The 27,263-nt window shown below is 37.7% G+C and overlaps 2 protein-coding genes across 4 annotated transcripts; both read left to right on the plus strand.

Moving 5' to 3' along the window:
• The first annotated feature begins 10,798 nt into the window (after positions 1 to 10,798).
• On the plus strand, positions 10,799 to 11,326 carry LOC127804412 (LOB domain-containing protein 29-like). The gene has a single exon (XM_052341271.1). It carries the CDS (start codon positions 10,799 to 10,801, stop codon positions 11,324 to 11,326), a length of 528 nt encoding a protein of 175 aa, XP_052197231.1.
• A 5,640-nt stretch (positions 11,327 to 16,966) lies between these two features.
• Positions 16,967 to 20,478, plus strand: LOC127803306 (WAT1-related protein At1g25270-like). 3 transcript variants are annotated; one of them, XM_052339431.1, is made up of 7 exons: positions 16,967 to 17,187; positions 17,387 to 17,452; positions 17,641 to 17,757; positions 18,543 to 18,774; positions 18,877 to 19,035; positions 19,956 to 20,107; positions 20,238 to 20,478. In XM_052339431.1, the coding sequence occupies exons 1-7, from the start codon at positions 17,000 to 17,002 to the stop codon at positions 20,335 to 20,337; spliced, it is 1,014 nt and encodes a 337-aa protein (XP_052195391.1). In that variant the 5' UTR covers positions 16,967 to 16,999; the 3' UTR covers positions 20,338 to 20,478. The 3 variants fall into 3 exon arrangements, with proteins under 3 accessions (XP_052195391.1, XP_052195393.1, XP_052195392.1); XM_052339433.1 differs by lacking the exon at positions 20,238 to 20,478 and adding an exon at positions 19,643 to 19,719 and having other exon boundaries at positions 19,956 to 20,075; XM_052339432.1 differs by lacking the exon at positions 20,238 to 20,478 and having other exon boundaries at positions 19,643 to 20,066.
• Positions 20,479 to 27,263: the final 6,785 nt, after the last annotated feature.

Genomic DNA, 27,263 nt, shown 5'->3' on the forward strand with positions numbered 1-27,263 from the left:
TTTATTATTTGTGTTTAATATTTACATGTAGTTAATAGTTAGTTTATATAATTAATTTTTATTTGTGGCACAACAATTGGCCCAACATTTCATCAAGTTTAGGGTTGCAATCGAGTCGAGCCGAGCCGAGCTTTGTAAAGCTCAAGTCAGCTTGACAAATTTAACCTTGGGCTCGAGCTCCAATCAAGCCTGGAAGTTTGGCTCAAGCTCGAGCTCGGTTAACATAGTCCGAGTTCGAGCTCGACTCATGCAGAGCTCAGTCAGTGGTGAGAGTGAAGGACAGAACAAGAAACACACCAAAGGGAGGGGTGTGCAGCGATAGGGAGAGGTAGCAGTAGACAAGAGGTGAGGTAGCGACGAGAGACTAGGCAACGACGACAACCATCCCTGGCTAGTGTTTGAAGGAGATGAAGGAACATACCAAGCGCATGGAGAATAAGAAGGAACAATAGGCAAAATGAAGAAACGAAGGGAAAGGGAGTGGAAATGCAAATAATATGGGTTTCTTGAGGTTGGAGATGGAGAGTTTGGCATATGGTTTGTTGGAGATGGATATGTAATGATGATATGTGTATATTAATATGTAATTTTGTTTAAATAATATATATGATATGTATATATAAAATTATATAATATTATCTAATTAAAAAAATAATGTATTTATAAATGAGCTAATCGCGAGCCATCAATTGAGTTAACGAGCTGAGTTTTACTAAGTTCAACCTTAGCTCATTTATAAATCACGTTTTAAAATTTGACTTAAAGTTGACTCGTTAATGAATAACTCGAGTCATTTGCAACCCTAATCAAGTTATGAAGAAAAAGGAAATATCCACAATGGACAAACAAGTGGTCCAATTGAGTTGCGTGCCTTAATGCGCCGCAATACTGTTCTTCAAATCATAGTATAAAATATTCAACTCATGTGCGTCGCACAGTCAACATAGACTCGCCTTTCAGAACCACCGGTGATCTTCGAGATTGAGACAAAAATTAATTAAAAAAATTGAGGGTGTTATTTAGTGTCCTTTGATACACCAAGTTGTTGTAGTCCTTGGGATGATCGTCCTTACACAGCCCCTAGTACTCGTGCCCTTGATTATGTTAGGGGAGTTAAATCACAGGTATGAGACTTTGCCTCACCGTGCAAGGTCAGGATCGAACTCACGACCCACTGGACTGAAACCAGTATATCGTTTACCCGACTACTCGACCTATGCCCTGGGGGCAAGTTGTTGTAGTCCATGTATAAATATTACCCTGTTTAGTATAAATTATCATACTTGGGATGCCCACCCTTGTGAGGGCCCCATCGTAGTTTAAATTATCATACTTTATTAAATATTAAGAAACTACCCTCAAAAAAAGTATTTAAGAAACCAAATTAAGATTAAAATATTTATTTGAATCACTTTCATACTTAACATGATGCTTAATTGCTAAAAAAATGTGGCAACCTAATTAATGTTTTAATTCTTCTTTATCACATTGAATAGCGTTACATTAAATTAAGGTATTCTCCTTAACACATTGAATGGTGGACAATTAATTAAATTTAAATTTTTGTGAAAGACTAAGTATAGAAAAAAAATGTGGTCATAAAGTCATTTAAAATATTAAGTTTTATTTTTAATTTTTAAATTTATAGATTTATTGTGATTACACCGTGTATAGCACGGACAAACAAGTGGCCCAACTGAGTTGCGTGCCGTGCCTTAATGTGCCGTAACTGTGTGCTTCAAATCATAGTACAAAATAAAAAAATTCAACTCATGTGCGTCGCACAGTCAACATAGATTCGCCTTTCAGAACCACCAGTGATGTTCGAGATTGAGACAAAAATTGATTAAAATATTGAGTGTGTTATTTAGTGTCCTTTGATACTGATACACCAAGTCATTGTAGTCCTTTTTCAGCTTAGGGAAGGGTTGACGATTACAAGTATCGTGGACGAATTTGCTTTGCCTTTTGGAGCTAGAAATGCCGCACAATAAAATTTTATTTAATTTTTTTATACGTGCATAATACCGACCCCTCTTTTTAAGAATATAAGAAGCGCACGTTGCATTTTTTTATATAAAAATATATTTTATTTCATTGATGTAATTTTAAAATATAATTTAAACATCTCAATGCTCATAAAGTAATTTTTAATAATTGTGTCCAAATTTGAAAGTATTAACATTGAATTATTGTCATTTTACAAAAGTTAAGGTCTTTCGTTCAAAAATATTGAACTCATAGTATAAAATAGCCATGCCATTTTCTAATGTAGAAAATAATTTATTAGAAATAATTTTTTATTTTCAATCAAATATACTATAAAATTATCAATTAATTAGTAATATAATTCATTCATGCAGCTAGTGTTAAAGTATAGTTAATTAGATCTATTTATAAATTATACTGCAAACTGAATTCGATTATAATATAAAAAAATAAAACACTGGGCAGATGCTCTCTAGTGAGAGTCAATTATGACTAGTGGAGAGCCAAAGTTTAGTTTATCAAAATTAATTGAATCAAACTGATCTAACTTATCGGTTTAGTTCGATTCGGTTAATTTTTCTCAAAAATTTGATTTTTGATTTTCGATTTGATTTTTTAGTAAGAAGAATAGAATTAATCGAATCGATTGAACTTTAAAACGATGTTTTGATATTTATAAAACGAAGTTTTTTTTTTTTTGATGTTTTGTATTTTCTATCAATTATTTTGATTTTCTTCAATTTTTTTTGTATTTAATCAATTCACTTCATTTTTTTTACATTTTCTTCATATTATATATATATATATATATATATCAATTAGTTAGGTTCTTAAACTTTTCATATCATCTTAAATTTAGTATCTGCCTTCAATTAGCCGTTAACCGTTATTAATCATTGTTGGTCAAATTAATAATTGATTTGTGATGGTTTTATCATTTTGAACCTTGATTATTTCTATAAACTAATAGCTTGAAAGCATCCAAACACTAAGAAAAGACAAAAGATTCAAAAAAACAAAAAACAATGGTTTTGTAAGTTAACCATCATTTTGAACCTTGATTATTCCTATAAACTAATAGGTTGAAAGCATCCAATCACTAAGAAAAGAGAAAAGATTCAAAAACACAAAACATATTAGTTAAACCAAGAATGAATTATGTCATGGTGAACCATAAAAATCAGCAAATATAATAGGAATAAATGGGGCGTAATGACCAAAGGTGAAGATAAAATAAAATACACATGCATATCAACGTAGCCATAACAAGGCTCCCAACCTATGTCCCCACGCAACGTTACACATTATCATATACTAACTATTATGCTTTGCGTCGAATGCCCCATGTTATGTTTCTTATCATGAAAAACACATGCTCATGCTCAACAATATACAAATGGCCTTTAATACAATCCTTAAGGCTCACAATATCATAAACAACATCGGGGTCCTCAAATTATCAAATCACATCTATAAATGCATCATCTCAGTCTCATTGTGGTGTCATTGTAGTTCACGCCTACGTTGCCAAGCCGTCATCTACAGTAGCGATAGCAGTACCCTCACACATCACCCACCAATTGTATATATATCATTTTCCCCTCAACACAGTCTTAACCGTTGTGCAAAATAATAAGTGCCCGAACATATTTATCATGTATACACAAACTCAATTAATAACATATATAATGTCATGCATGGACACATGCTAGTCACACATTCCATGTATATGCAGATTTTTGTATATTTTCGAGTGCTATTCTTATTTTTGAATACATACCCGGGATTTCAGGCATAATCAGCTACAGTCGGTTCGTTCACATGTTAACCCCCGGTTAAATCTCATAAACTTGTGACATAACTAACCACAATAGTTAGTATAAATCCCAATTCCTAATTGAAATATTTAGCAGCAGGTTAGCAAATATCCTCAACAGACAACCTTAACAATCGATAATCAAAGCCTAAGACTGAATATTAGTGTTGACACATATTTTTGTAGCACCCCGCATCGAGCGATAGGAATGTCTGGGACAACTTACCCTGATGGGTTTACGCAAACTTCTTAGGGGGGGTCACCTATTCTTGGGCTTCCCCAGCACTAGCATGCTTAACCCTGGAGTTCTTTGCATGCATTCAACCCAAAAAATATCCAACTGGCCATAGGGGTCACAGTCTCCATTGTACTGAGGAATGTTCAGGACCTTAAATCTACGGGGGAGAGGCTCATGCTCTACTTCTCTTGAGAATGGGGTCATTTTATCGCGGTCTCTTCTCTGATCGTGAGTCTCATGTCGTGCCTCCAATTGTTGAATCATTTACAATAGCTCATCCATGCTTGGATTTTGGTCCAAAGATCACTCGGGGGGAGACCGTCTTTCCCATCTACTACCTCGATCTGAAGAATAGTGAGCTCTTGGTTGATGTCGTCTCCTATTCCCTGGCAAGATACCATGAGTGGCACAATCTGGGTCGGCCTTGGCTGAGCTCTTCTGTAGGCGTGGATCTTCATGTCGTCGGCTTCCTTCATGATCCTCGACACGGCAATTTTCGTAACGATTTTCTCTCGTTCCCGAATTTGAGGGGTGGCCTCACCAACAAGCTAATCAGACGCGAGCCCCTCCTCAGGCGGATTCCTCCTTTTGCTCCTCAACCTACGGGGTATTAACAGCCATTTCCAACTGTTGTTCCCCTCCCAAGGGCAGGTTCTTACGCATTACTCACCCATCCGCCACTAGAAACACCACTTCCCGTCTGGCCCCTTTCCCCGAGATCGATGTTCTTCCGATCTCCCAGACTGTGAGTTCTAGGAATACATAGATCCAGCCCGTTGTGAAGTTCCTTTACCTTCTCTTTCATCTGGAACGGGCCTTTCATCTCGAGGCTGTAGGATACCTTTGGGTGGTGTGACCTCCACCCGATTCTGGACAACCTAGATTTGCACTTGGGCCAATGTCCTTACCACATCCGTGAGCTGCCTGACTGTATTTTCCAGTGCCTCTTGACGCTGTTGCCAGGCCGAAGTCACCTCTATCCCTGGAACAGGGGTCGCAGACTGACAAGGAACCCATGAGGGGATTCCTGAGGTGGTTCCAACCAATGGGGGAATGGAAGCGGTTGCAGCGGCCACGATTGTGCCCCCTATAGGTGGGATTTTTGGCGATCGATTAGTATAATCTTCGAGTTGATTGATTATCACTTCAAAACTTCTCGTGTGTCTCCCCTTTGCCATTGATGTTAATTAGAACGACTCTTTCTAGTGCCAAAATGTCAACGTTTAGAAATGGTCAACCGAGATTCATCAGCCCGTACTGATCCAACAATCACGAATACGAGGGGAAGAACACCATAACACCATCAACAAGCAATACACAAAGGTTTTTTACGTGGTTCAGCCAGAATAATGCCTAGTCCATGACTGTCCTCTAATTATTTTGATAGAGTAACAGTATGTATTGTTTTTTCATGTATATCTGTACAATGTCTTTTTATTCCTTATTTATAGTGCAGGGTATCGACAATTTATACAAAGTTAAAAGTGGTGGGGTCACCTCGTGAAGGACAAAGTGCCCTTATTATCTCCATAAAATAGAGAGTAAAAGTTTCGCACCATGTGGGGTCTGACTTTCCACGGATAAGGACAAATAGACATCAGACCTGATTATTCTACTTCGTGGTCTCATTCGCAAGCTGATCGGGTTGACCAGCTAGCTAGAGTTGTTACTAGGAGCTCGCTTGCTATCGTGATCATAGATCGCACTTTAGCAATTATGCGACCTCGTAAAGATGGCTTCGGCCTTGAGCCTATTGGGTTTCGAGAGGTTGGGCCTTATCATTGGACCATTCCCAGCTCGCAGCAGTCCGTATAATAGCCCAAGACGGTTTGAAAAATACCCGTAACAATTAGTCAATAGACTTGTCATAACGGTTGACAACTAACACCCATACATCTAGCTATTAGAAACCATGACACCAACGACCGACCGACAAATAAAGCCAAAAGCCAAAGACAGTCAATAGATAAGGACAATGCAAATTAATTACAAGGACAATGCAAATTAAATAAGATGGAATTTTAATTTGAAGAATATTGTTTGTTAATTACAAGGACAATGCAAATTAAAATAAGATGGAGGATTGCAGCCCTTGGAAGTCAAATTGCAATCCAATTACAATTTGAAGGAATGCACGCAACAACAATTGGTAGATTAAATTTTTTTTTTTTTTTTTTTTTGAAGATATATAGGGAGCTTCCAAGAAAAAACTCGTGTGTTTTTTCTGGAAGCCCTCAGTCCGCAACTTGAAGTGAGCAAAGACTTTTCTGACCCATTTCTAAATATTAATTATACACCATTCATTCTTGGTTTAATTAATATGTTTTTGTTTTGTTTTTATTTTTTGTTTTTTCTGAATCTTTTATCTTTTCTTATTAGTGATTGGATATGTTCCTTTCGACCCGACAAGATTGGTGGGGCTAGCTGTCGATGGAATGTCACAATCTGATGATCTTCGTGGTAGGGTAGCTGGCACCTGTAAGCACTTAGACACTCAAGTCAATGAGGATTCAAAATCTCAAAGTATTGGTAAGTATTGGTAAGGTTTTAGTAGCATGCATATATAACAATCATATCGTAAATATAAGTTTTCATGAAAAAACCACTTACAAAACCATGTTTAGGATAAAATTACTCACGTTTGCCCAAGAATCAGGGCACCCCGAAAAGCGCGCATCACCTCGATATACGTGCCCGACCTCGATTATCGTGCCAACTCTCAAAAATTTCACCAATCGTATCATCTCAATCGCCTCAATCATAAAATAATATTTAATCACTAAATATCGTCAATATTCCATTTATTTCATTTTTCCTTCATTTTCTCTCATTTTTCCTTCTAAAAATTTCAATAAATAACATCGAGACTTTTTTTTCAAATCTAATTCCACAACAATTTATCATAGGCTATAAACATCAAAGGAAAAATACTGAACTTACTCGGATGTTGCGTTTTCACGCAAAACGAGGTTCTTTGGTGCTAAAACCGAAACATCGGGAAGTCCAATTCTAAATCTTTTTCCACAGACATCAAGATAACAATTTTTTAGAAATTTAGAGATTTTTCCCAAATTTTTAGGCCACCCCACGCGCTAGCGCGTGGCTCTGCGTGTGTAAGCCGCGCATGAAAGCCACGCGCCGGCCTTCTTCTCCAGCGCCCACCTTGCCGATGATGCTGGAAACCTATGCCATCTTCTTCTTTTTCTTCAGTGGATCCATATGGGACATCTTGGGCTTCGAAAGGAGCATCGGAGGGCCTCTATTTGGCTGGCCAAACTCTCGGATCGGCCACCCGCCTCCAACTCCGATGAAGCTTCGAATTGCAATCAAAACACAACCAAAATGCATCAAACTCTCCAGAATGTTTCTACATCTCATGGGCTTCAAAAGGCCTTTATTTTGGGCGGCCAATTCAAACAATAACACGGCCGATTTGAAGCTTAAACTCTTCAAATTTTTGGCCTCCTTCAACGCCTATTTATAGGCAAAATCGAACCCTCAAACGCCCTTGGATGTCTTACTCGACTTCTTAGGAGGTTCAACCTCCCCTAGATCGACCCTCAAGTTGCCCTTGTCGACCAAGAAATTGAGTTGCAGGAGCTCGACCAATCGGCAGAATTCTTGGCTGATTTTTGCTCAATTTTTGGCCACCCCGGTTGCTTTTGTCAAATCTTCCTTTGCAAAAGTTGCTCCCCTGACCATCCCTCGTGCAACCCTGTGGCCAAAATCGGCCATGGCCGACCGACCATGTGCTAGTTAGCCTCTCATTGCTATTTTTTTTTTCACTTTTATGCACTTTGGCCCCTCCATTTTTGGTCTTTACTTTTTAACCCCTTTTTCTTAGTCCCTAAACTTTCCAATATTGCGTTCAAGACCCTCGAGTCCTAAAACATCCATTTGACCCCTGAAGATTTCAAAAAACCATTGTTTCGGCCTCCCTCTTGCAATTTTAGAAAACTGTACTTAGACCCGAATTTTCATTTTGGCCTTAAACCTTTTCGTTTCTTCCTGAAACCTCTGAAGGGTTGTTCCTTATGAAAAACCAAAGCCTTCTCAAGGTTCCGTTGACTTCTGAGAAGTTGTCTATAAAAATTCGATTTTGCAGCCTAATTGGCAACTGCCTTTTTGTTGTACCAAAAACTGTTCCCGAACCGATTTCTTTCGGCATCATAAATCCTATCTTGGGGTGCTCGTTAATGCCACGTCATTTTTCTTTGGCATCTCGGCTCCAGGGCACTCCTGGCAGTCGATTCAGTCATTTATACAGTAATAAATCACCCTTATATCCATAATTTATCCTTAGATTCAATTTTTGCCCCCAAGATAAATTACCTTTGAGTCTGTTAGAATTTCTCGGGTATTACATTCACCTCTCCTTAAAGAAATTTCGGCCTCGAAATTTTCATCTGACCGTTAAGGTAACTAAGACAATATATAGCTTATTACCTGTACACCTTAAATCAAATATTTATTTGATCCTTGACAAACACCTCTATTTGTGTTCCTTACACGTCCAATGCTTACAAACATACCGTGTCATTCACATAATTTCCTGTTATGGCTCTTTTATAAATGACCACACATCTTCCAACATTTTCGGCATGCACATCCTACCCCATATCTTTTAAGAATGCCTTCTTGCATTTCAAAAATCATAACTCTTGGGCTGACCACAATCATCAATAATAGACCATAACACTCATCAATCACACATGCTTTCGTATCTTGATCACTAGATCCAGCTAAACCCTTAGGCCGGCGATAAAGACAAACGATCCATTCGGCACTATGCTCATAGCTAGTAGGCCAACAAGCCTTCAACATCATCTGACACTCACAGCTATCCACCCAGGTCATGCGTCGACACCTCACGACCACGCCCCAAGTGATACGAAGTAGTGCAGTCGTAGTCCTCGAGGAACTCTATCCACCATCGCTACCTCTCGTTCAACTCCTTCTGCGAGAACCCACACCTCAGGCTTTTCGTGGTTTGTAAGCACATCAAATGTTCCATCATTTTGGTAGTGTCTCCATAACCTCAACAGCACATACCTTAGCTATCAGTTCCAAGTCATATGTCGGGTAGTTTTCTTTGTGCCTTGGTGTAATCCACACGCATTCATTTGGTCATTGTCGACGTTTGATTTCGGCCGACCGTGATTCGTTTTGGGCCGCGGTGAGTCAATCCAAAAATACCGAGAAGGAAGGAAGAAAACCCCTCCCCCCCAAAGTTCCAAGCGTGTGCACCAGAATCTTTTACGTGGTTCGGCCAGAACGATGCCTAGTCCACGGCCGCCCTCTGATTATTCTCCCAGAGTGGCGGTATCTAATTATTCTTTTTTGTCTTTCTTGCCTCTCATGGTCTCTTTGATTTCCATTTATCTTGAGGGGCTTTTACAATCTAGATAATATATAAAAATACAGTGTTTGTATAATGGGGGACAGACAGTTCTTACCCCCTTCGCAAGACCGGGAGTGGGATCCTCATTAAGAGGGGCATGGGCTGTTACAGATAAAGTGATCGGACCCTACCTCTGACTTCTCAGCAGCTTTGCCACTCATGCGAGCTGGAGGTTTTGGGCGAGCGACCTGGTTGGTCCAGCGATCTGGAGGATATTTCAGGAGCTCGTTAGTCGATTGCTCCGAGCTCGTTGGGGGATTACCGGGAACTCGCCATATGCTCGCTTTACGAGTTCCGGATCTTTGGTGGGGGCTGGACCTTCCTTGACGAGGTCGTCCGGGCCTTCTTGGCCTTGGGTGATTGGGCCGGTCTATCGGACCGAGTCTGGCCCATGCGGGGTGATGCGGGAAATACATATAACAGTCATGTTGCACTAACACGTAATCAGATCCTTTGAGTTATCACGAGCTCTCACTGCATCTGGCAGATTATTCTCATTAAACTCTTTTCACGAGTCCTATTATAGGCACAACTATTCTGAAGTGTCCAATCACGACCTTCTAACAACCGCTTGCTAAAACATCTTATTTCGAAACATCTTAGTATTCTATTTCGAAACCTGATTCCCAAAAATTTCATTTCGAACCCTACGTTGCTCCATGTTTCGAAATATAGGGTCGGGACTATAATTATCCGAAAAGCCTCGAACTCAACTTTTGCGTGTTCGGATAAATTTTTTCTTCTTGCCAAAATCTCCGGAATAATAAAACACATTTTTCCATAAAGAAAATTTCTACATTTTTTTTTTCTTTTCTTCTTATTCTTCTTATTCTTTCTTCTTCTTCTTCTTCTTCTTCTTCTTCTTCTTCCTTCCTTCCTCTAAGATGCACCAACCCTGCGCGCGAACAACAACCGGCCCCCTCTGCATTCCAGCGTCGCCACCACCTCCGACGACCGCCGTTGCCCTCTCTGCAACCACTTCAGTGCCTGCTTCGCCATCGACCGCGAGCCACCATGCGGCTTCTCCGTGCCCCAAGTCACCGATCGCCATCTCCGACGGCCCAAACGGCCCTCCGTCGACCAGATCCGGCTGCCGCCACCACTGCCAGCTACCTCGCGCAGCCACCAGTCTCCGCCTAGCTTCCCTCGACCGCCATCGCGACCGTCGCCGTCCCTATCATTGCTGCCAGATCCGGGTCGATCTGACCTGACTCGATCCGTTTCAGGTTTGACCCATCCCTAATTCAACCCATTAGATCTGACCCATATTTGATTTGCTTAGATTTAGCCAGAATTTGGATCTATCATACCAAGATGCAAAATACCAAAACCCCGGCCTTGGTGTGGTGCCTGCATGGTCTTGCATGCCCAATGCCCTCCACGGTGCTTCTTTGCCCTGTACTTCAGTCATGAGGAAGGAGCTATTGACTTTTCTGCCATCCACAGAGTTTTTGGTGTCAGTAATGCTTCCCTCCTTTTGTACCGACTTCCGGCAAAAGACCAGTCTGAGGCAGCCGTTTCACTTACCATTGAGGCTTTAGCTCGGCTCCAATATCCCGTCTATGGTTGTATATCTCACATTCTTACCCTTCAACAGCAGGTTAGTGATTTGCAACCTTATCGAGCTTATTTTCAAGATTTACTCTTTGCTACCTATCCTGCATATTCCCAACCTATCCTAGATTGGTCTCTCCTACAACCCGATCAAAATCCAAAATGGAACTCCGATCTTCCCATCATCCCCGAGGATGTCTCTTATCCTAGTTTCTCAGAGGCTACCCTTCCACCTTACCTTGGTGAAACCAGCAGTAGCCAGATGCCACTTCCAGATGACATCGATGAGCTGGGACATGTCGTGTTTGGCAACCATCGTCATCACTGAGCACCGACATCATTATCAGTTCTATGGTTTGCCTTTTTCTTTTGAGTAATTGTATGGTTTGATCTCCTGTAACTATTTTGAACATATGGAATGAATATTATGCTTCGGTACTTTTGATGTTCCATTCTCTTGTTTTACCCTCGATTGTATATTGATCATAAGATATGTCATCCTCCTGCAACTGTTTTAATAATTAATCAAATCGAGGTAAAATATCAGCTTCTAATTATCACCTGATAATTCACTTCCTTAATCAAGTCACACAAGCTAAGCATCCAAGTTATCATTGGTAATTTCATCATTAAGAAATAATCCCGTTAAATCTTCCGAGAATATATCCTAGTTATTTTCCATTTCTCTTACGATTTTTTCACTGACCACAAGTGTCTATACCTCATAACAATAGGCTCCTTATTTTCATAACTTGCTGACATCATTTTAATGATTGTCCAGCTATATATTTCTCAATTTGCCTACTAGGGCTACATAGACTAACCGTCTAGCTATATGAGACTTTCATTCTCCAAAATTGAAAATCTTAAATCTGTTAATCAATTTAGGTCTGCAGCTTCCCCTACAGCGACCTGCCATTCTAGCACATCTGCCATCACTTGATTCTCTCATCACAAATCCTAAAAGCCTCCATGACCTTTAAGATAGATCTCTTTAGAAAATTCCTCAGGAATTCCAAATCGATTTATCTCTGAAGATTCGAAATCATCATCTTTCGAGTACTCAATTTCCTTGTAATTAATCATGGCTCTCAATCCACTATTCATCATGGTGCCTTCAAGTTCACCTTGTCAGGTTGACCATCGACAATTTTACCTGATTCCGCAGATCCATTTGGCACACTACACTGTAGTCACAACCTCTGCTGACTAGGTCTCATCATTATCATTTTTTTCGATTCATACAACCTATCAATTCTTTCCCTTTTGGTACCCGATCTCTACCTTGAGTTGAGGCTTCCATCTCACAACTCATCGTCAAGGTTTTAGACTAGCCGCGCTCCACTACCTAAAATCTCATTTATCGAGAATCCACTAACTCTCGTATTTTGTTCTTCAAATCTAATTGACTATCGGCACACGACTATTAAATTAATTCTTTCTAGGCACTACACTTACCGTCAGCTAGCACACAAGTTGTCATCATCACCCCGATCACATAGTAGGCTTACTCCTACATCATATGTTGACCCTCACATGGGTACGTCCCGGGTGAAAACTGCACGGTCTCATTATAGCCCTCCTAGAGTTATCGTTCTTTGTCGCTGCCATGAGTCCAACTCTCTCTGCAAGAACATTCATTCTAGGCCCTCGAGCCTCCCATTGCTCGTTGTGTCATCAATCCCAAAGATGATCACAAACCTCGATGCAATCTTTTAAATAGGACACTCGATCCATATTCAATCCATCTTACCTTAGGTTGATTCCCTAGGCTTCCGGCCATCGATCAACAATAACTAGCGGCACACCTCGCATCCTAGACCATTAAAACTTGGAATTCTCTACAAGGTATAGACCCTATTGTGTTGCCCCAAATTTTCAGCATCTGATCGTCTACTCGGCAGTTCACTAAGCAACTTAGACCTTGGGTCCCAGACCCATATCGCGAAATAGTTTACAAGTTTCCCCGGTACGTTGATCATAAGCTCATTACAAGCCTTCTGCCTTGGTCCCTATATTCAGATTTGTCACTGTGAACACTCAACCAGTAGTGTCGTTGGGCTGCTAGGGTTTCTTTATCCCATTTTCACGATTCACATCGGTTACACCACTTTCAGCTCATCAATTGACGCACCTATGCGCCATCATTTGGCCATCTTTGGCCTCTCGTTCGATCCAATCCGATGGATCCCTTATCTTTATATCATATTTCTGAGATATTAAATGATCCTCGAAAATCCTTATCCCTCGATCCTTAACTTGACAGCTAAGCCATCAGACTAATCTTGTGCTAGCTTCTATCAGGCATTCTACTATTCACCAAGAATAGTAGTCGTCTACTAAAATAGTGTCTGCTCGTGAATAGTACACCAGGTAAAATCCCAGGAAAGACGTGCATTTCCACTACACCACACTTATCCAGTAACCGTCAATACCCAAATCTTACGGTGGCTTTGCTTATCTAGCCACACGCGACCTTTTCCTTAGATTCACTCTAATATCGACTATACTAGAGTCACTCAAGGCTCAGACACTTCCTATGTCTTCAACAATTCCGCTTTGATACCAACTATAACGCCCCGTTTTTCTCTTACCGAGCGTGTCACTATGCTGGGGCCCCAAAATATACATAAATTATTTTTCTTTCTTTCTCGGTACATAACTTAAACCTTAAGTACAGAATTTCAAACAAAACCCCAAGAAAATCATTCACAATATACGGAAGCGATAATCGAAACCTAATATGGTACATACCTGAATTCACCTTATATTATATCTGTACCGTATATTATATCTCAAATATAAAAAACATGGAGATTCCATAAACATTGTAACAAGACTAATCATTAATAAAGCATAAGCTAAAACATATCTGAATCGGCTCGCTGAGTTCATTGGCCACTCCATCACGTGCCGTCTCATCTCAACCTGCTCATTGCCTAAGCTGCAAGTCTAAACTGGAATGTTGAATGTTCTAGGGCCATAACCCATTAGAAGATGAAACTTATAGTGAGGGTCCAAAACATATATATATATATATGAATGCATGATGCAATAACATGAACAACATTTGCCCCTAATGTAACTTCCTAGGCCCACCAGCTTGGCACGAAATCCTAGGCAAATCCTAGACCCCTACAGGATAAGCCTAACGTTATTCCATCATTGCCCTAGGGGAATTATGGCTACACTCTGGGGGCGACATCCCATTCCCATGCACAAATATCAATGTGATAATAATATCGTGCCATGCAATTATCACGACTTTCCATGCAATATGACAAAATGAATATTGCATTCATAAGTAGCATGCATATATAACAATCGTATCGTAAATATAAGTTTTTATGAGAAAACCACTCACAAAACCATGTTTAGGATAAAATTACTCACATTTGCCCAAAGATCAGGACACCCCGAAAAGCGCACATCGCCTCGATATGCGTGCCCGACCTCGATTGTCATGCCAACTCTCAAAAGTTGCACCAATCGTATCATCTCGATCACCTCAATCATAAAATAATATTTAATCACTAAATATCCTCAATATTCCATTTATTTTAATTTTCCTTCATTTTCTCTCATTTTTCCTTCTAAAAATTTCAATAAATACCATCGAGACTTTTTTCTCAAATTTAATTTCACAAGAATTCATCATACGCTATAAACTTCAAAAGAAAAATACTGAACTTACCCGAATGTTGCGTTTTCATGCAAAACGAGGTTATTTGATGCTAAAACCCAGACATCGGGAAGTCTAATTCTAAATCTTTTTGCCCAGACATCGAGATAACAATTTTCTAGGAATTTAGAGATTTTTCCAGAGTTTTTAGGCCACCCTATATGCCCCCATGTGCTGGCGCGTGGCTCTGCGCGTGTAGGCAGCGCCTGAAGGCCACGCGCCGGCCTTCTTCTCCAATGTCGGCCTTGCCGACAATGCTAGAAACCTATGCCATCTTACTCCTCTTCTTCAGTCGATCTATATGGGACATCTTGGGCTTCGAAAGGAGCATCGAAGGGCCTCCGTTTGGCCAGCCAAACTCTCGGATCGGCCGCCCGCCTCCAATTCCGAGGAAGCTTTGAATCGCTATCAAAACACAACCAAAATGCATCAAACTCTCCATAATGTTTCTACATCTCATGGGCTTCAAAAGCCCCTTATTTTGGGCGACCAATTCGTTCAATAACACGGCCAATTTGAAGCTCAAACTCTTCAAATTTTTGACCTCCTTCAACGTCTATTTATAGGCAAAATCGAACCCTCAAACGCCCTTGGCTGCCTTACCCGACATCTTAGGAGCTTCAACCTCCCCTAGATCAACCCTCAAGTTGCCCTTGCCGACCAAGAAATCGAGTTGCAGGAGCTTGACTAATTGGCCGAATTCTTGGTTGATTTTTGCTCAATTTTCGGCCACCCTGGTTGCTTTTGTCAAATCTTCCTTTGCAAAAGTTGCTCCCCTAACCATCCCTCGTGCAACCCTGTGGAAAAAATCAGCCATGGCCGACCGGCCATGTGTTGGTCAGTCTCCCATGGCTATTTTTTTCACTTTTTTATACTTTGGCCCCTCAACTTTTAGTCTTTACTTTTTGACCCATTTTTCTTAGCCCCTAAACTTTCCAATATTTTATTCAAGACCCTCGAGTCCTAAAATATCCACTTGACACCTGAAGATTTCTAAAAACCATTGTTTCGGCCTTCCTCTGGCAATTTTAGAAAACTACACTTAGGCCCGAATATTCGTTTTGGCCTTAAACCTTTTTGTTTCTTCCTGAAACCTCCGAAGGGTTGTTCCTTATGAAAAACCATAGCCCTCTCAAGCTTCCGTTGACTTCTGGGAAATCATCTATAAAGATTCGATTTTGCAACCTAATTGACAACTGTCTTTTTGTTGTACCGAAAACTGTTCCCAATCTGATTTCTTTCAGCACCATAAATCCTATCTCGGGGTGCTCGTTAATGCCGCATCATTTTTCTTTGGCATCTCGGCTTCAGGGCACTCCCAGCAATCGATTCAATCATTCATACGGTAATAAATTACCCTTATAGCCTCAATTTATTCTTAAATTTTATTTTTGCCCCAAGATAAATTACCTTTGAGTCTTTTAAAATTTTTTGGATATTTCACTAGTCGGCCCAACCCAGTCCGACTGATCCATTTTCCAACTCTAGGTAGGAATCAACATATATATATATATATATATATATATATTGCAAGCAAGCCATATTGGATTCGATGCCCATTACAATTCTCACTTCTTACCGTTTCATCTGTGGCGCAATCACTCTTGCTTCTAGAAGATTTTTGTCTTCTTTTTTATTTTTAATTTTAAACCATATAAGGACGGAGAACGGGGGACCACGCGGTTAAGGAAGATTCTTTTTATGTTTTCATTTATAATAATTTTATCTAAAATTAATAATAATTAATTTAAAATAATGAGTATATTTATTATTAATTTTAAATGAGATTTTTATGTATTTGAGTAGAATTATTATAAATTTTTATATGTTACGTCAATTTATTAATTTTAGTTATGAAAATTATTTGTTAAATTTATTTATGAATATAATATTTTTTCGCAATTAATTCAATTCAATTTACGACAATTATAACATTTTCACAGTTTCAACTCAATTCAATTTCGTGTGAGTTTTAAGGCTAAAACTTAACTTCACTAAAATGGTAAGGCAAGTTTGAGTTTAAGAGAACGTATTGTATTTTATTTTTTATATATATTTTAATTTTTTCTTTTTATAATAATTATAACAAATTTTAGTCATGAATGAGTTCAGATGCATGGCTCAGTGACATGCACGCAGTTTTCAGCGTGACTTCGTTCGCCCTTCGCCCCCCCCCCCCCCCCCCCCCCCATCATGGTAACTCGTCCAGAGCGCTTAATTAGGCATATATAAATAGACTGTTCTCTAGCAAACATTGCTGCAAAGTCCTTGCTATATGATCTCTCCCCCTTCGTTTAGTTAATTAATTACTCGTTGAAAATGCCGCAGCACAGCCTCGCCACTCATGTAGTTTTGCTGTTGATTCCCCAAGTGATTTCCGTAGGAATCAACATATTTTGCAAGCAAGCCATAGTGGGGGATTCCATGCCCGTTTCCATTCTCATTTCTTATCGTTTCATCTGTGGTGCAATCACTCTTTCTCCTTTCGTCATCTTCTACGAGTCCAGGTTGGTTCGTCTTCTTCTTCTTCTCCATATCTTGGCTAGTTATCATATCTTCACTTTCCAAATCAAGATCTGTGCTTGGGAGTAGCTAGATCGTTGTATTCTCACTAGCTGCTAGCTAGTTGTGGAGGAAAGCAATTACTGAAACTCGATCAATTGTCTCTTCTTGACTGTCGCGTACGTGTGTTTTGTTATGTACCAGGATCAGCGCGCCCACCAAACCCACATGGAAGCTATTGTGCATCTCCGTAGTAAATGGGCTTTTAGGGTAAGTACTAAAAATAGTACTCTCCATCGACATCGATCCTTTTGTATCTCGTTTAAACATACACACACACACACACACACACATATATATATCTAGAGAGAGAGAAAGAGAGACATTTTCCCTAGCTGGCTAGCTAGCTGGTTATTAACAACATGTGAGGATGATCAATGACAATTAAATTTCTACAGAGGTTCATTGTTCCAGAATCTGTACCTTGAGAGCATGGCTTCAACATCACCGACGTTCATCTCAGCCATTGTCAATCTCACTCCTGCAATCGCCTTTCTGCTCTGCCTAGCTTTCAGGTGCCTAGAAAGTAGTTCACGTCTCATCTCTAACAATTTTGGCTTTTAAACTATCTTTATATATCAGCTTGTTTAACATCAAATTTTTCTTTCTGGGCACCCTTCTTTAACATTAATCATTGATGAATGTTTCATTTCATGATACGGTCGAGATGGTGATTTCCTGGAGTAAAGATTTGATTCCGCCAACAAAGTGCCTATTTGGAGAAGTTGGTTTGGATAGCGAAAATATTTTTCTTGGGAACTAGAGAATTATGATAGTTTGACTAGTCCAAAATATCATCATCAACTATTTAATGTTAAATAATGAATAGCGACATATAAATTAATAATGTAATAAAAAAAGTAAGAAGTAACGTTATTTTAAAGAGATAATTTAATAAAATGATTATTTGAATAGCAAAAATTTTGTCTAAGGAATCCGATTTGATGTAGGCATTAAAGAAAAAAAAATAAAAGTAAATTGATAATATTTTAATTTACAAGATTTGACTGTGGACTTTTCATATTTTTTACTTATTTAACTTTTGCATTTTCAGAATTTTTTTTCTCTTATTTATATTATTAATTGAAAAGATTTATTTTCTAAACTTGAATATATAAATTTAATTAGAGATTTTGCATATTTAAAAACAAGTAAAATAAAAATTAAATAATTTTTAATATTTATTTATATTATTAAACGGCCATCAAAGTTACTCTCGCCTAAAATCACAAATATTCTTAAGTCAGGCTTGTCTAAAATTTTGGAATATTACTCCTAAATGAAGATGTAATTATGCAAGGCTGGAGAGCTTATCAGCTCAAAGACATCCTAAGATAAAAGTAGCAGGAGTTGCGTTGAGCATTGTGGGCGCCACACTCTTGGCCTCTTTCAAACGCTTAGAAGTTAACCCTTGGCCACTCAAATTTGGCTTCCTGCAACAGCAGCAGCAACAAAAGCACGACAATCAAATTATGGGCTTAATTCTAGCCCTACTTTCTACACTAAGCAATGCATTCTTCTTGACAATTCAGGTAATTTTATCTCTAGTTATATGTTAATATTTATAATGTTGAATCTGTTATATATATATATATTATATCTACTCGCTTTTGATTAATTTATTCACTTGGTAGGGCAAGTTCAATGTTGACAGTGGCAACATTTTCCTCGTCCCGTTCTTGATAAATCTAATGGCTGCCATTCAATCAGTTGTCTATGCTCTGTTAGCTGAGAAGGATAAGACACAATGGAAGTTGGGATGGAATGTCAGGCTCTGGGCTGCATCTTTTGCAGTAATCTTCTCGACAAAGCATCTTATTAATTAAAACCTTGATTTTTTTGTTTTTAATCTATTTTCTAGTATTTAGTTGTTTTATCATTTAATAAAAAAAAATAAAAGCTTAGCATATATATATATATATATATATATAGGAATAAAATCTGAATTTGATTAATATAATATGCACATTAACAATAAAAAAGAAACACAATTATTCAATAAAAGGAGATTTAAAAAAAGAATATAGAATCAGATTGAATGAGATATGCCAAAACAAATCTCCTTAAGATAGATTTCACCCCCTCAATGGTGTTAAAGGATCAATGGACGTCTGTCTTCCAAAAACAACACTTCTTTCAAAAATTAGTATAACACGATACTAATTTCAACGAGCAAAACCAAACTTGATAATACTTTTCTTCTTGACTTAACGAAAAGATTTTAGAATTGCTTGTACTTGAAAATAATAGAAAATTATGAAAGTATATTAGAGAAGGAACGTATAAAATCAATAACTTGAATTGATTTTTGATTTCTTGATAGAATGGGATATGGGGAGGGGGGGTCCTATTTATAGTTTTCAAGTGTCTAATTGTGAAAGGTTATGTTCTTTGATCCAGTTTAATTTGGATATCCAGATCGCATCTTTTCTTATTTAGACGCGACATGACGATCCAAATTGCACTTTCTGGTAAAGGTACATATCTTTTTCGTTGCACCTTTCACATCCAAATAGACATGTTTACTCACCCGAATGGATATGTCCACTTACCCGAGCCCCATATGAACAATAGCATCTAATCTTGAAGACTTTTTCAATGCACGTACTTAAGATCCATCAAGACGCATTAATTCCAACAATATATTATTTGATTAATTTCATGCTTGTTTCTAAATTAATTTCTTGTCGTCGGCTACATGCATGGCTTGCAGGGAGTGTTGGGGTCGGGGCTGTCAACCACCATTACCACATGGTGTATTTCAGAGATGGGGCCTTTGTTCGTGTCCACCGCCAACCCCTTTGGATTGATTCTTATGACAGCCACTGGCTACTTCCTTCTGGGCGAGAAGTTGTATGTCACAAGGTAATTAAGGTTATCTTTTTGACTCTTCAGTCTTCATTCATCCCTCCCTTTGTGCTTTTCCCTTCAATATTATGCATCACTCCTTTAATCTCTCTCTCTCTCTCTCTCTCTCTCTCTCTCTCTCTCTCAGCTTGGCAGCAATTGCATTAATCGTAGCAGCCGTATTGCTGATACTATGGGGAGAAGTCAAAGAACAGGAAGTGGAATTAGACGCTGTAAGTGAAGCCTAAGTTGCATCCTCATCAAAACTATTCAAGTTCTGAAAATTCGATACTCAAAGATGATTCACACTCAGTTTAATTATTATTTATTTACAAAAAATTATTACAATTATTCTTTAAGTAAGTGTGTATATGTGGGGACTTTGATATGTAAGGTGTAAAATAATAATATGGTTGGGCTTGTCATACAAATATATGTAACATTATAAATTATATTGTATTTGAGGAGAACATTGTTTTTTATGACTGGAACATGAAGATAATATTTCGTGTTTATGTAACTTAGACTTTGTAAATATAAATGCCATTTTGATATAATAAAATGATTTTCTTGTATTGTCTGTATAGGATGGATGGATGCCAATGGCATCATTAATTTTGTATCATGAATTTAATGAATCTATACATTTACCTTTAAACCCAGAAAAATCCAACAATAAGATGTATGCACTTGCATAGGGTGTAGCGGCCCACAAAACCATCGTCCAGTATAAATATATATATATATATATATATATTTAATAGGGTTAAACACTAATGCTAACTGAACTTTGCATCCAGTTATTACTTGGTCACTCAATTTTAAAATGTTACCCATTATTCACTCATCTTTCAAAATCATTTCGCATCCCTCACTCATTAGCTCAGTGTTAGTTGGGGCTAACTGTTATACACATGTGTCAAACAAAAAACACACGTGATGCTAATGTGGGCTAATTGTGTATTCATTGCCAATCAGAAGCTGCCACATGTCACTACCTCAAATCCCCATAAAACCCTTTCTCTTTCTCCTTCTCCCTCCCCCTCCTCTCTCTCTCTCTCGCCTCTGGTTGTCGCCCACAGTAATAGGCCCTCCATTCGTTGTTGTTGCACCTACTGTCGTTCGCGTTTGATGTAAACGTCGCCATGACCGTTGAAGTTGTCGCAATCATGGATTCTGAGACTTGGTTTATAACGGTCACCATTCGCCTTCGACGTAGCCATAGTTGCCGCCGTCACTCAATTATGGGAGTTGGTTTGCAGCGGTTGTTCCCCATTTGTGGCTACGACGTCTGCGTCGGAGGTGAATGGTTGTGGCTGCAATGGCGATGAATAGAGGGTCTGCCACTGCGAGCAACCAGAGGCAAGAGAAAGAAAGAGAGGGGGAGGGAGAAGGAGAAGGAAATAAGGTTTTATGGGGATTTGGGCTAGTGAGATGTGGTTGTTTCTAATTTGCAGTTAATGCATAATCAGCTCACATTAGCACTACGTGTGTTTTTCATTTGACACGTATGCATATTTTGAAAGATGAGTGAGTAGGCCTGGCTAAAAGGCCTATGCCTAGGGCCCCCAAGGAGAAGGCCTTATCTACCCTATCTAAAAACTACCCACCAATACGAGTCAAGTAAGGAGTACTAACTTAGAAAACTAGCCACCCCTGAGAACTGTTTTGTAAGTGTTGTGTGCCCCAATACTAAATTTGGATGACGTTTGATAGGCTTTGTAACTGGTTGCATTAATTGTATCTCTGTATATATTAATAAAATGCAAGGTTTTTTTTTTTCCATTCATGAGCTCTCTAGTTTAACACATGAATGAGTCCCTAAATTTTCTATTTGGAATCCTATTCTCAAGGTTTTGAGATTGTGTGACAAGATTCTCAAGTAATATGATTTCTTAAACTATTCTTAGTCCTTAGATTCTTTGGATGGGGACTCCGATTGGTTGAGTATGAACTAACACAAGAGTTATTACCTCATTTAATATGGGATACCGATAGGAGGGTGGTGTGTTACATGCCACATGACATGAGATGTCGCAAATAGACCTATGGGTGGTTGTTGGAAAATGACCAGTCAAATGTGATGCCAAATACAGACCACACGGCATGGTGGATAATGGTCTTGTCATCAAGTTGCGATGTGTATTGATCCCTAGACTTGAACCAACACGACTGTTTTGTATATTAGTGTGTAGGATTTTCTAATGAGCCAAACCATCCAATTGGGTGATGGAGAGATTTATCTATGTGGTTCCGTATTACTAGTATGTGGAGACAGGCATTGGGGATAGAATCTGTCACCCTCGTTAGTAATTAATGGGGTAAATGTCATATTTGATCTACTGTTAGTGTGACAGGACAGTCTCTGACTAGTGCAGATTGAATATCATGAATGAAGTTTCCTGATCTACTGTTAATTACAGAGTTTGTGAGTTTATCTATCTATGGCTCCTGCTCAATTGAGATGTTAGGTGATGAAAGGATTATAACACATAGTAATCGTCATTCATAATAGGTTCACTTGAAGTGAGACTTCACTGCCACCTATAATGTCCTGAATCGCAACTAGGTGCTATTCAGGAACTCTCAGATCGTCAACAAGATATGGAGAGATTTCGGTGATGAGTCAAAGGATTAACCGGTACTGAAAAGGGTTTTGGTGCTATCTGATTGCTAGCTAGTAATGAGTCTAAAAAGTCACACATCTTATAGTATCACGCCTGGTATCGACATCTTGTACCCATAGCGTCTCAGGGATTAGTCAGTCAAAAGTTAACTAGCAAGGTAGGAGAGTCGACTTTCCATAGTCAGAATCGACTCCCTAGGAGGTAAGAGTTGACTTTTGCCTTATGGAGAGTTGACTCTTGGTGCCACCAGTAGCTTAAATTGGAGAGCCACGTGGCACAAAATTGGGAGGGTTGAGATGACACTACAAAAAAATCAGTATTTAGCGGTGGTTTTTTTTGTATTTTGCAGTGATTTTTTTTTTTCATTTTGCGGCGATTAACGTAATTCAAAACCACCGGTATATCAGGTGTCACAAAGCATTTAGTAGCGATTTTCAGCAACAGCTAGAATAATCGCCGCTAAATGCTATTTTTTGTGGCGATTTTTAAAATATTTAGCGGCGATTTTGAAACCGTCGCAAAAAAATTGTAAAATATTGAATTTTCAAAAATAAGTCAAAATTTTTGAATTTTAGTGGCGGTTTTAAAACCACCACTATTTACCATACCAGTGTTTAAACGGCAAAGCTGAGTGCCTGGCCGCTCGCGGGCGCAAGCCCGCATGCCCGCGCCTAGCCCCCCTCCCAACGCACCACGTGGCCATATTAGAAATTTAATTTTCCAGCCTCTCCTATCCCTAGATTCAAACTCGTAACCTCCTATACGCGCGTGTGCACATGAGACCAGCTGATCTGTGAAGCCTCCTTATTAATTATTAACGTATATAAATTATACACTAAACCAATCCCATTTTTCAGAAATATACTCTATATTTTTTTAATATAAATTAATGGATTATTTTTTAGAAGAATAATAGAATAAATTTTAAATAAATTAAATAAATTAATTTATTAAAAAATAAAATGACGAGTTTATATATTTTTTAAAAATTATTAAAATTTTGCTACATATTTTTTTATTTTTTTAAATTAAATTTTTTAATGAATTTTTATTTTTAATTATTTAATTATTTTTTAATTTAACAACATTTTTAAAAATCACCGCTAAATTGATTAAAAAATTATATTTTGCGGCAATTTTTCAAAATCGCCGTAAATATTAATTTAATTTTTATTTAATTAATTAATTATTTTAAAATTTTAGTGTCAGTTTCTAAAACCGCCACTAAATTTAATTATTTAATATTTTTTTAAATATTTGCACCGATTTTTCAAAATTGCCACAAATATTAATTAAATTTTATTTAATTATTTAATTTTATTTGAATTTAGAGGCGATTTTTCAAAAATCGCGGCAAAATTTAATTTAATTTTTTAATTATTTATTTATTTTCTAGATTTAGCGGCAATTTTTTGAAAGCCGCCATAAAATTAAGTTTTTAATGAATTTTTCGATGGTTTTGAAAAATCGCAGCTAAATGTTAAAGAAACCGCCGCAAAACACCGTATTTTGTGGTGGTTTCTAAAACCGCCTAAAAAAAATCATCGCGAAAAATTAATTTTTTTATAGTGTGAGGTGGAGGAATTGGTTCTGAGCAGAGATTAAATTGAAGAAGCAGTGTTTACTGCTTCACGTTACTTCCTCTACTTCCTCTATAAATTTTGTTGCCGCTATGAAATTAATACGTGTGAGAGTCACGTAGGGAAATTTGAGACGTGGGTACGAGTATATGGAGACCTTTGTGTCTAGCTCAGGAAGAAGAAATCGAAACAGTATTGAACAACGTACTAAGTATGGATCAACTAAGACCAATACTACGTGAGATGGAGCGGTCTCAGTATAGAAATTGTTTATGTACTAACCCTACATAAGATTGCAGGTATGCGTGTTGCTTAAATACCTAAGTTGTGTGTATGGTGCATATAATTGATTATGCTGTGCACATCTGATGTGTATAAATTTTTAAAAATTAACCGACATGACCATACCCAAGATTTGCATCAATGGTATAAGAGGCTCAGCTTGGTATTTAATGCATATACATGGTCACATGTGTTAAATATAGTATTAAATTAGCATTAATTAGGCTTCAAATCGTTGGTTAATTGAAGAAGACGATTCTGCGTTGTAGAAGTCGACTTTGTCGACTTTCCTAGTTTGGAGAGTCGACTTTTGGGCAGCCCAGAAGTTGACTCCCAGTGCTACAAAAGTCTACTCCTATTGATTCTAGTACCCAGACAACTTGTTCTAATTTTCTCGTTGTTGATGATTGTGTGATGATTCACATTGGACATCGACACGAGGGATTAGATATGCATGTTTGGAGGAGTGGTTGTAATATTTGACATATGCGGTATACACACATTTTCAAAATTGTTTTGAATTAGCAATGAAAGTGGATGTATTTTCAGGATGAGCATAGGCTTGGTTTGAATGAATAAATGTTACAGGGGTTCGGTTGGTTTATTTCAATATGTAATAATTTATTAATTTAGGTATATACTAAGGTATAAGGCTCAAGTAGCTTTTTTTAGTCTTTATTTTACAAATGTTGTAATCTGAAGACGACGTCAATAAGTTTACGGTAGCAAGAAGCAGTTAAGCAAACAATACATAAGGAGTTGATATGTGGCATGGTTTAAACTTTTTGTTGAACCAATTTGCTCATATTAATTAAGTTTTGATGATTAATAAAAAGGGTATTTTTTAATATACAAATAATAGTATTTTAATAATTAACAAAAAAGAGTATTTCTCTTAAATATATTAATTGTAGTACTGAATTATTTTTGATTAATTTATAAAATATTTTTTCATAGCATATGTATTACCAAAAATATTATTTTTTATTAAAAATATTTAATAAATAATTTTAAATACATAAAAATTATTTAAAAATATTTTTTATAAAATTTGGACCGTTGACTCTTGATGCCCAACGGTCAAATTTTTTACCATTACAAAATTTGTCAAAAGAGTGCCAGCGAAAGTTAGCTTTCACTGAAACAAAAGTTGACTCTCGTTCAAGCAAAAGTCGACTCTCAATTTTTTAATAGTCGACTCTCGCCCCAACGGTTAGAATTTTGACCGTTGCAATAGTGTTCAAAATGCCTATAAATCCCCCCCCCCCCCCCAAACTCATTCTGAAGATATCCAAGTGCTTCCATTGCATATCCAAAACACTCAAAAGCTCTCAAATACTCTCAAGCAAAACATCCAAGCAATTCGAGAATCTTGAAACATTATTGCATATCCACCGAAGAGTCACAAGGCAAGAGGAGAAAAATATATTGCAAAATCGAATATGATCTTCTCCATTTAAATCGAGGTCACTGTTTATTTATTTATTTAAATATTATTACCTTGTATATTTTGTGCTTAATTTCTTATTTGTGTCCAAATGTGGACAAATTATTTGTAAACATTTAAACTGTAGCTGTGGATTGTATAAGTTTTCTAGAACCATTTAAAATATAGGTAAATCTAGTTTTCAAGGTAAGCCATGGTAGAAACCTTGGTGTAGTGGTTCCCTATAACTTATTGTAATTTAGGTGTGTATCTAGTTTCTAAGTTGAGTTAGTGTGAAAACCTTGGTGAAATTGGTTTAGTGGAATCCCAATGGTGGTTAGATCTTGGGAGAGTGGAGTAGGTGTGTATAGAGACACCGAACCACTATAAATTGTCTTATACCTAATTTTATTTATTCTTGTTATATCTTGTGACTTGCATTAATTATTAATATCAAACATAATTTATTATATTTATCAAATATATATTTTTAAATAAAATCATTAATAAAAAATATTTATTAAAATTGTGAAAAACTTTAATCACTCAATTCATCCCTCCTCTTGAGTAGTCATTCCCTAAGGGACCAACACTTTTGAGGCTTGGGTTTATTCTATGCACAAGCCCATGGTCATTCTGTTTTATCTATTATTCATCTTATTGTGCAATGGTTGTGTGATGGGATGAATGATGAGACCAATAAGATAAAAGCCCGAAAATCTTCCCATACACTTAATATTAGATCTAAACAATGAATCTGAAAACATCTTGGCTTTCTATTGTCGTAAGGGTTCATTAGTCTGATTGGGCGTACCCAATAACTAAAATGTGATGGTTCATTTTATGAAAAATATTTGTTTTCTCCTATTAACCATGAGACGGGGTGGTGTTCAATGGGTCTCACTTAATCAAGTAACTAAAATGTGAGGGATGATGATGTTCAACTCATTGCACTTAACCAGATAGTGGGTGGGATTTAAGTAGTCCATCAAGCTAAGTAACTAAAATGTGAGGTTTATGATGGGTTATAAACCAAAGATCCAACTCCACATATGATGTAGTGTTAAGTGTTGCCTACTCAATTATGAGCATATTCAAAGTAACTAAAATGTGAGGGGTACTCTTATGAAAGAGAATTTGATCACCCTCTATTGGATCCGAAATTAAAAGGGATCATGTTTCTTACTTGGAAGGTGTAAGATTCAAAAAAAAAAAAAATAATGGGGGTACCCATTTGTTTAAAGTCCTTAATAAATGGC

The sequence above is a fragment of the Diospyros lotus genome, chromosome 6 (genome assembly GCF_014633365.1).
Source record: "Diospyros lotus cultivar Yz01 chromosome 6, ASM1463336v1, whole genome shotgun sequence".
Classification (NCBI taxonomy): domain Eukaryota; kingdom Viridiplantae; phylum Streptophyta; class Magnoliopsida; order Ericales; family Ebenaceae; genus Diospyros; species Diospyros lotus.

Excerpts from the sequence above, each read along its gene's own strand:
- LOC127803306 (XM_052339431.1), top strand. The coding sequence starts at position 17,000 with ATGCCGCAGCACAGCCTCGCCACTCATGTAGTTTTGCTGTTGATTCCC. Across the intron at positions 17,188-17,386 it reads GTCATCTTCTACGAGTCCAG|GATCAGCGCGCCCACCAAAC; the intron begins GTTGGTTCGTCT and ends GTTATGTACCAG. Across the intron at positions 17,453-17,640 it reads GTAGTAAATGGGCTTTTAGG|AGGTTCATTGTTCCAGAATC; the intron begins GTAAGTACTAAA and ends AAATTTCTACAG.
- LOC127804412 (XM_052341271.1), top strand. The coding sequence starts at position 10,799 with ATGGTCTTGCATGCCCAATGCCCTCCACGGTGCTTCTTTGCCCTGTAC.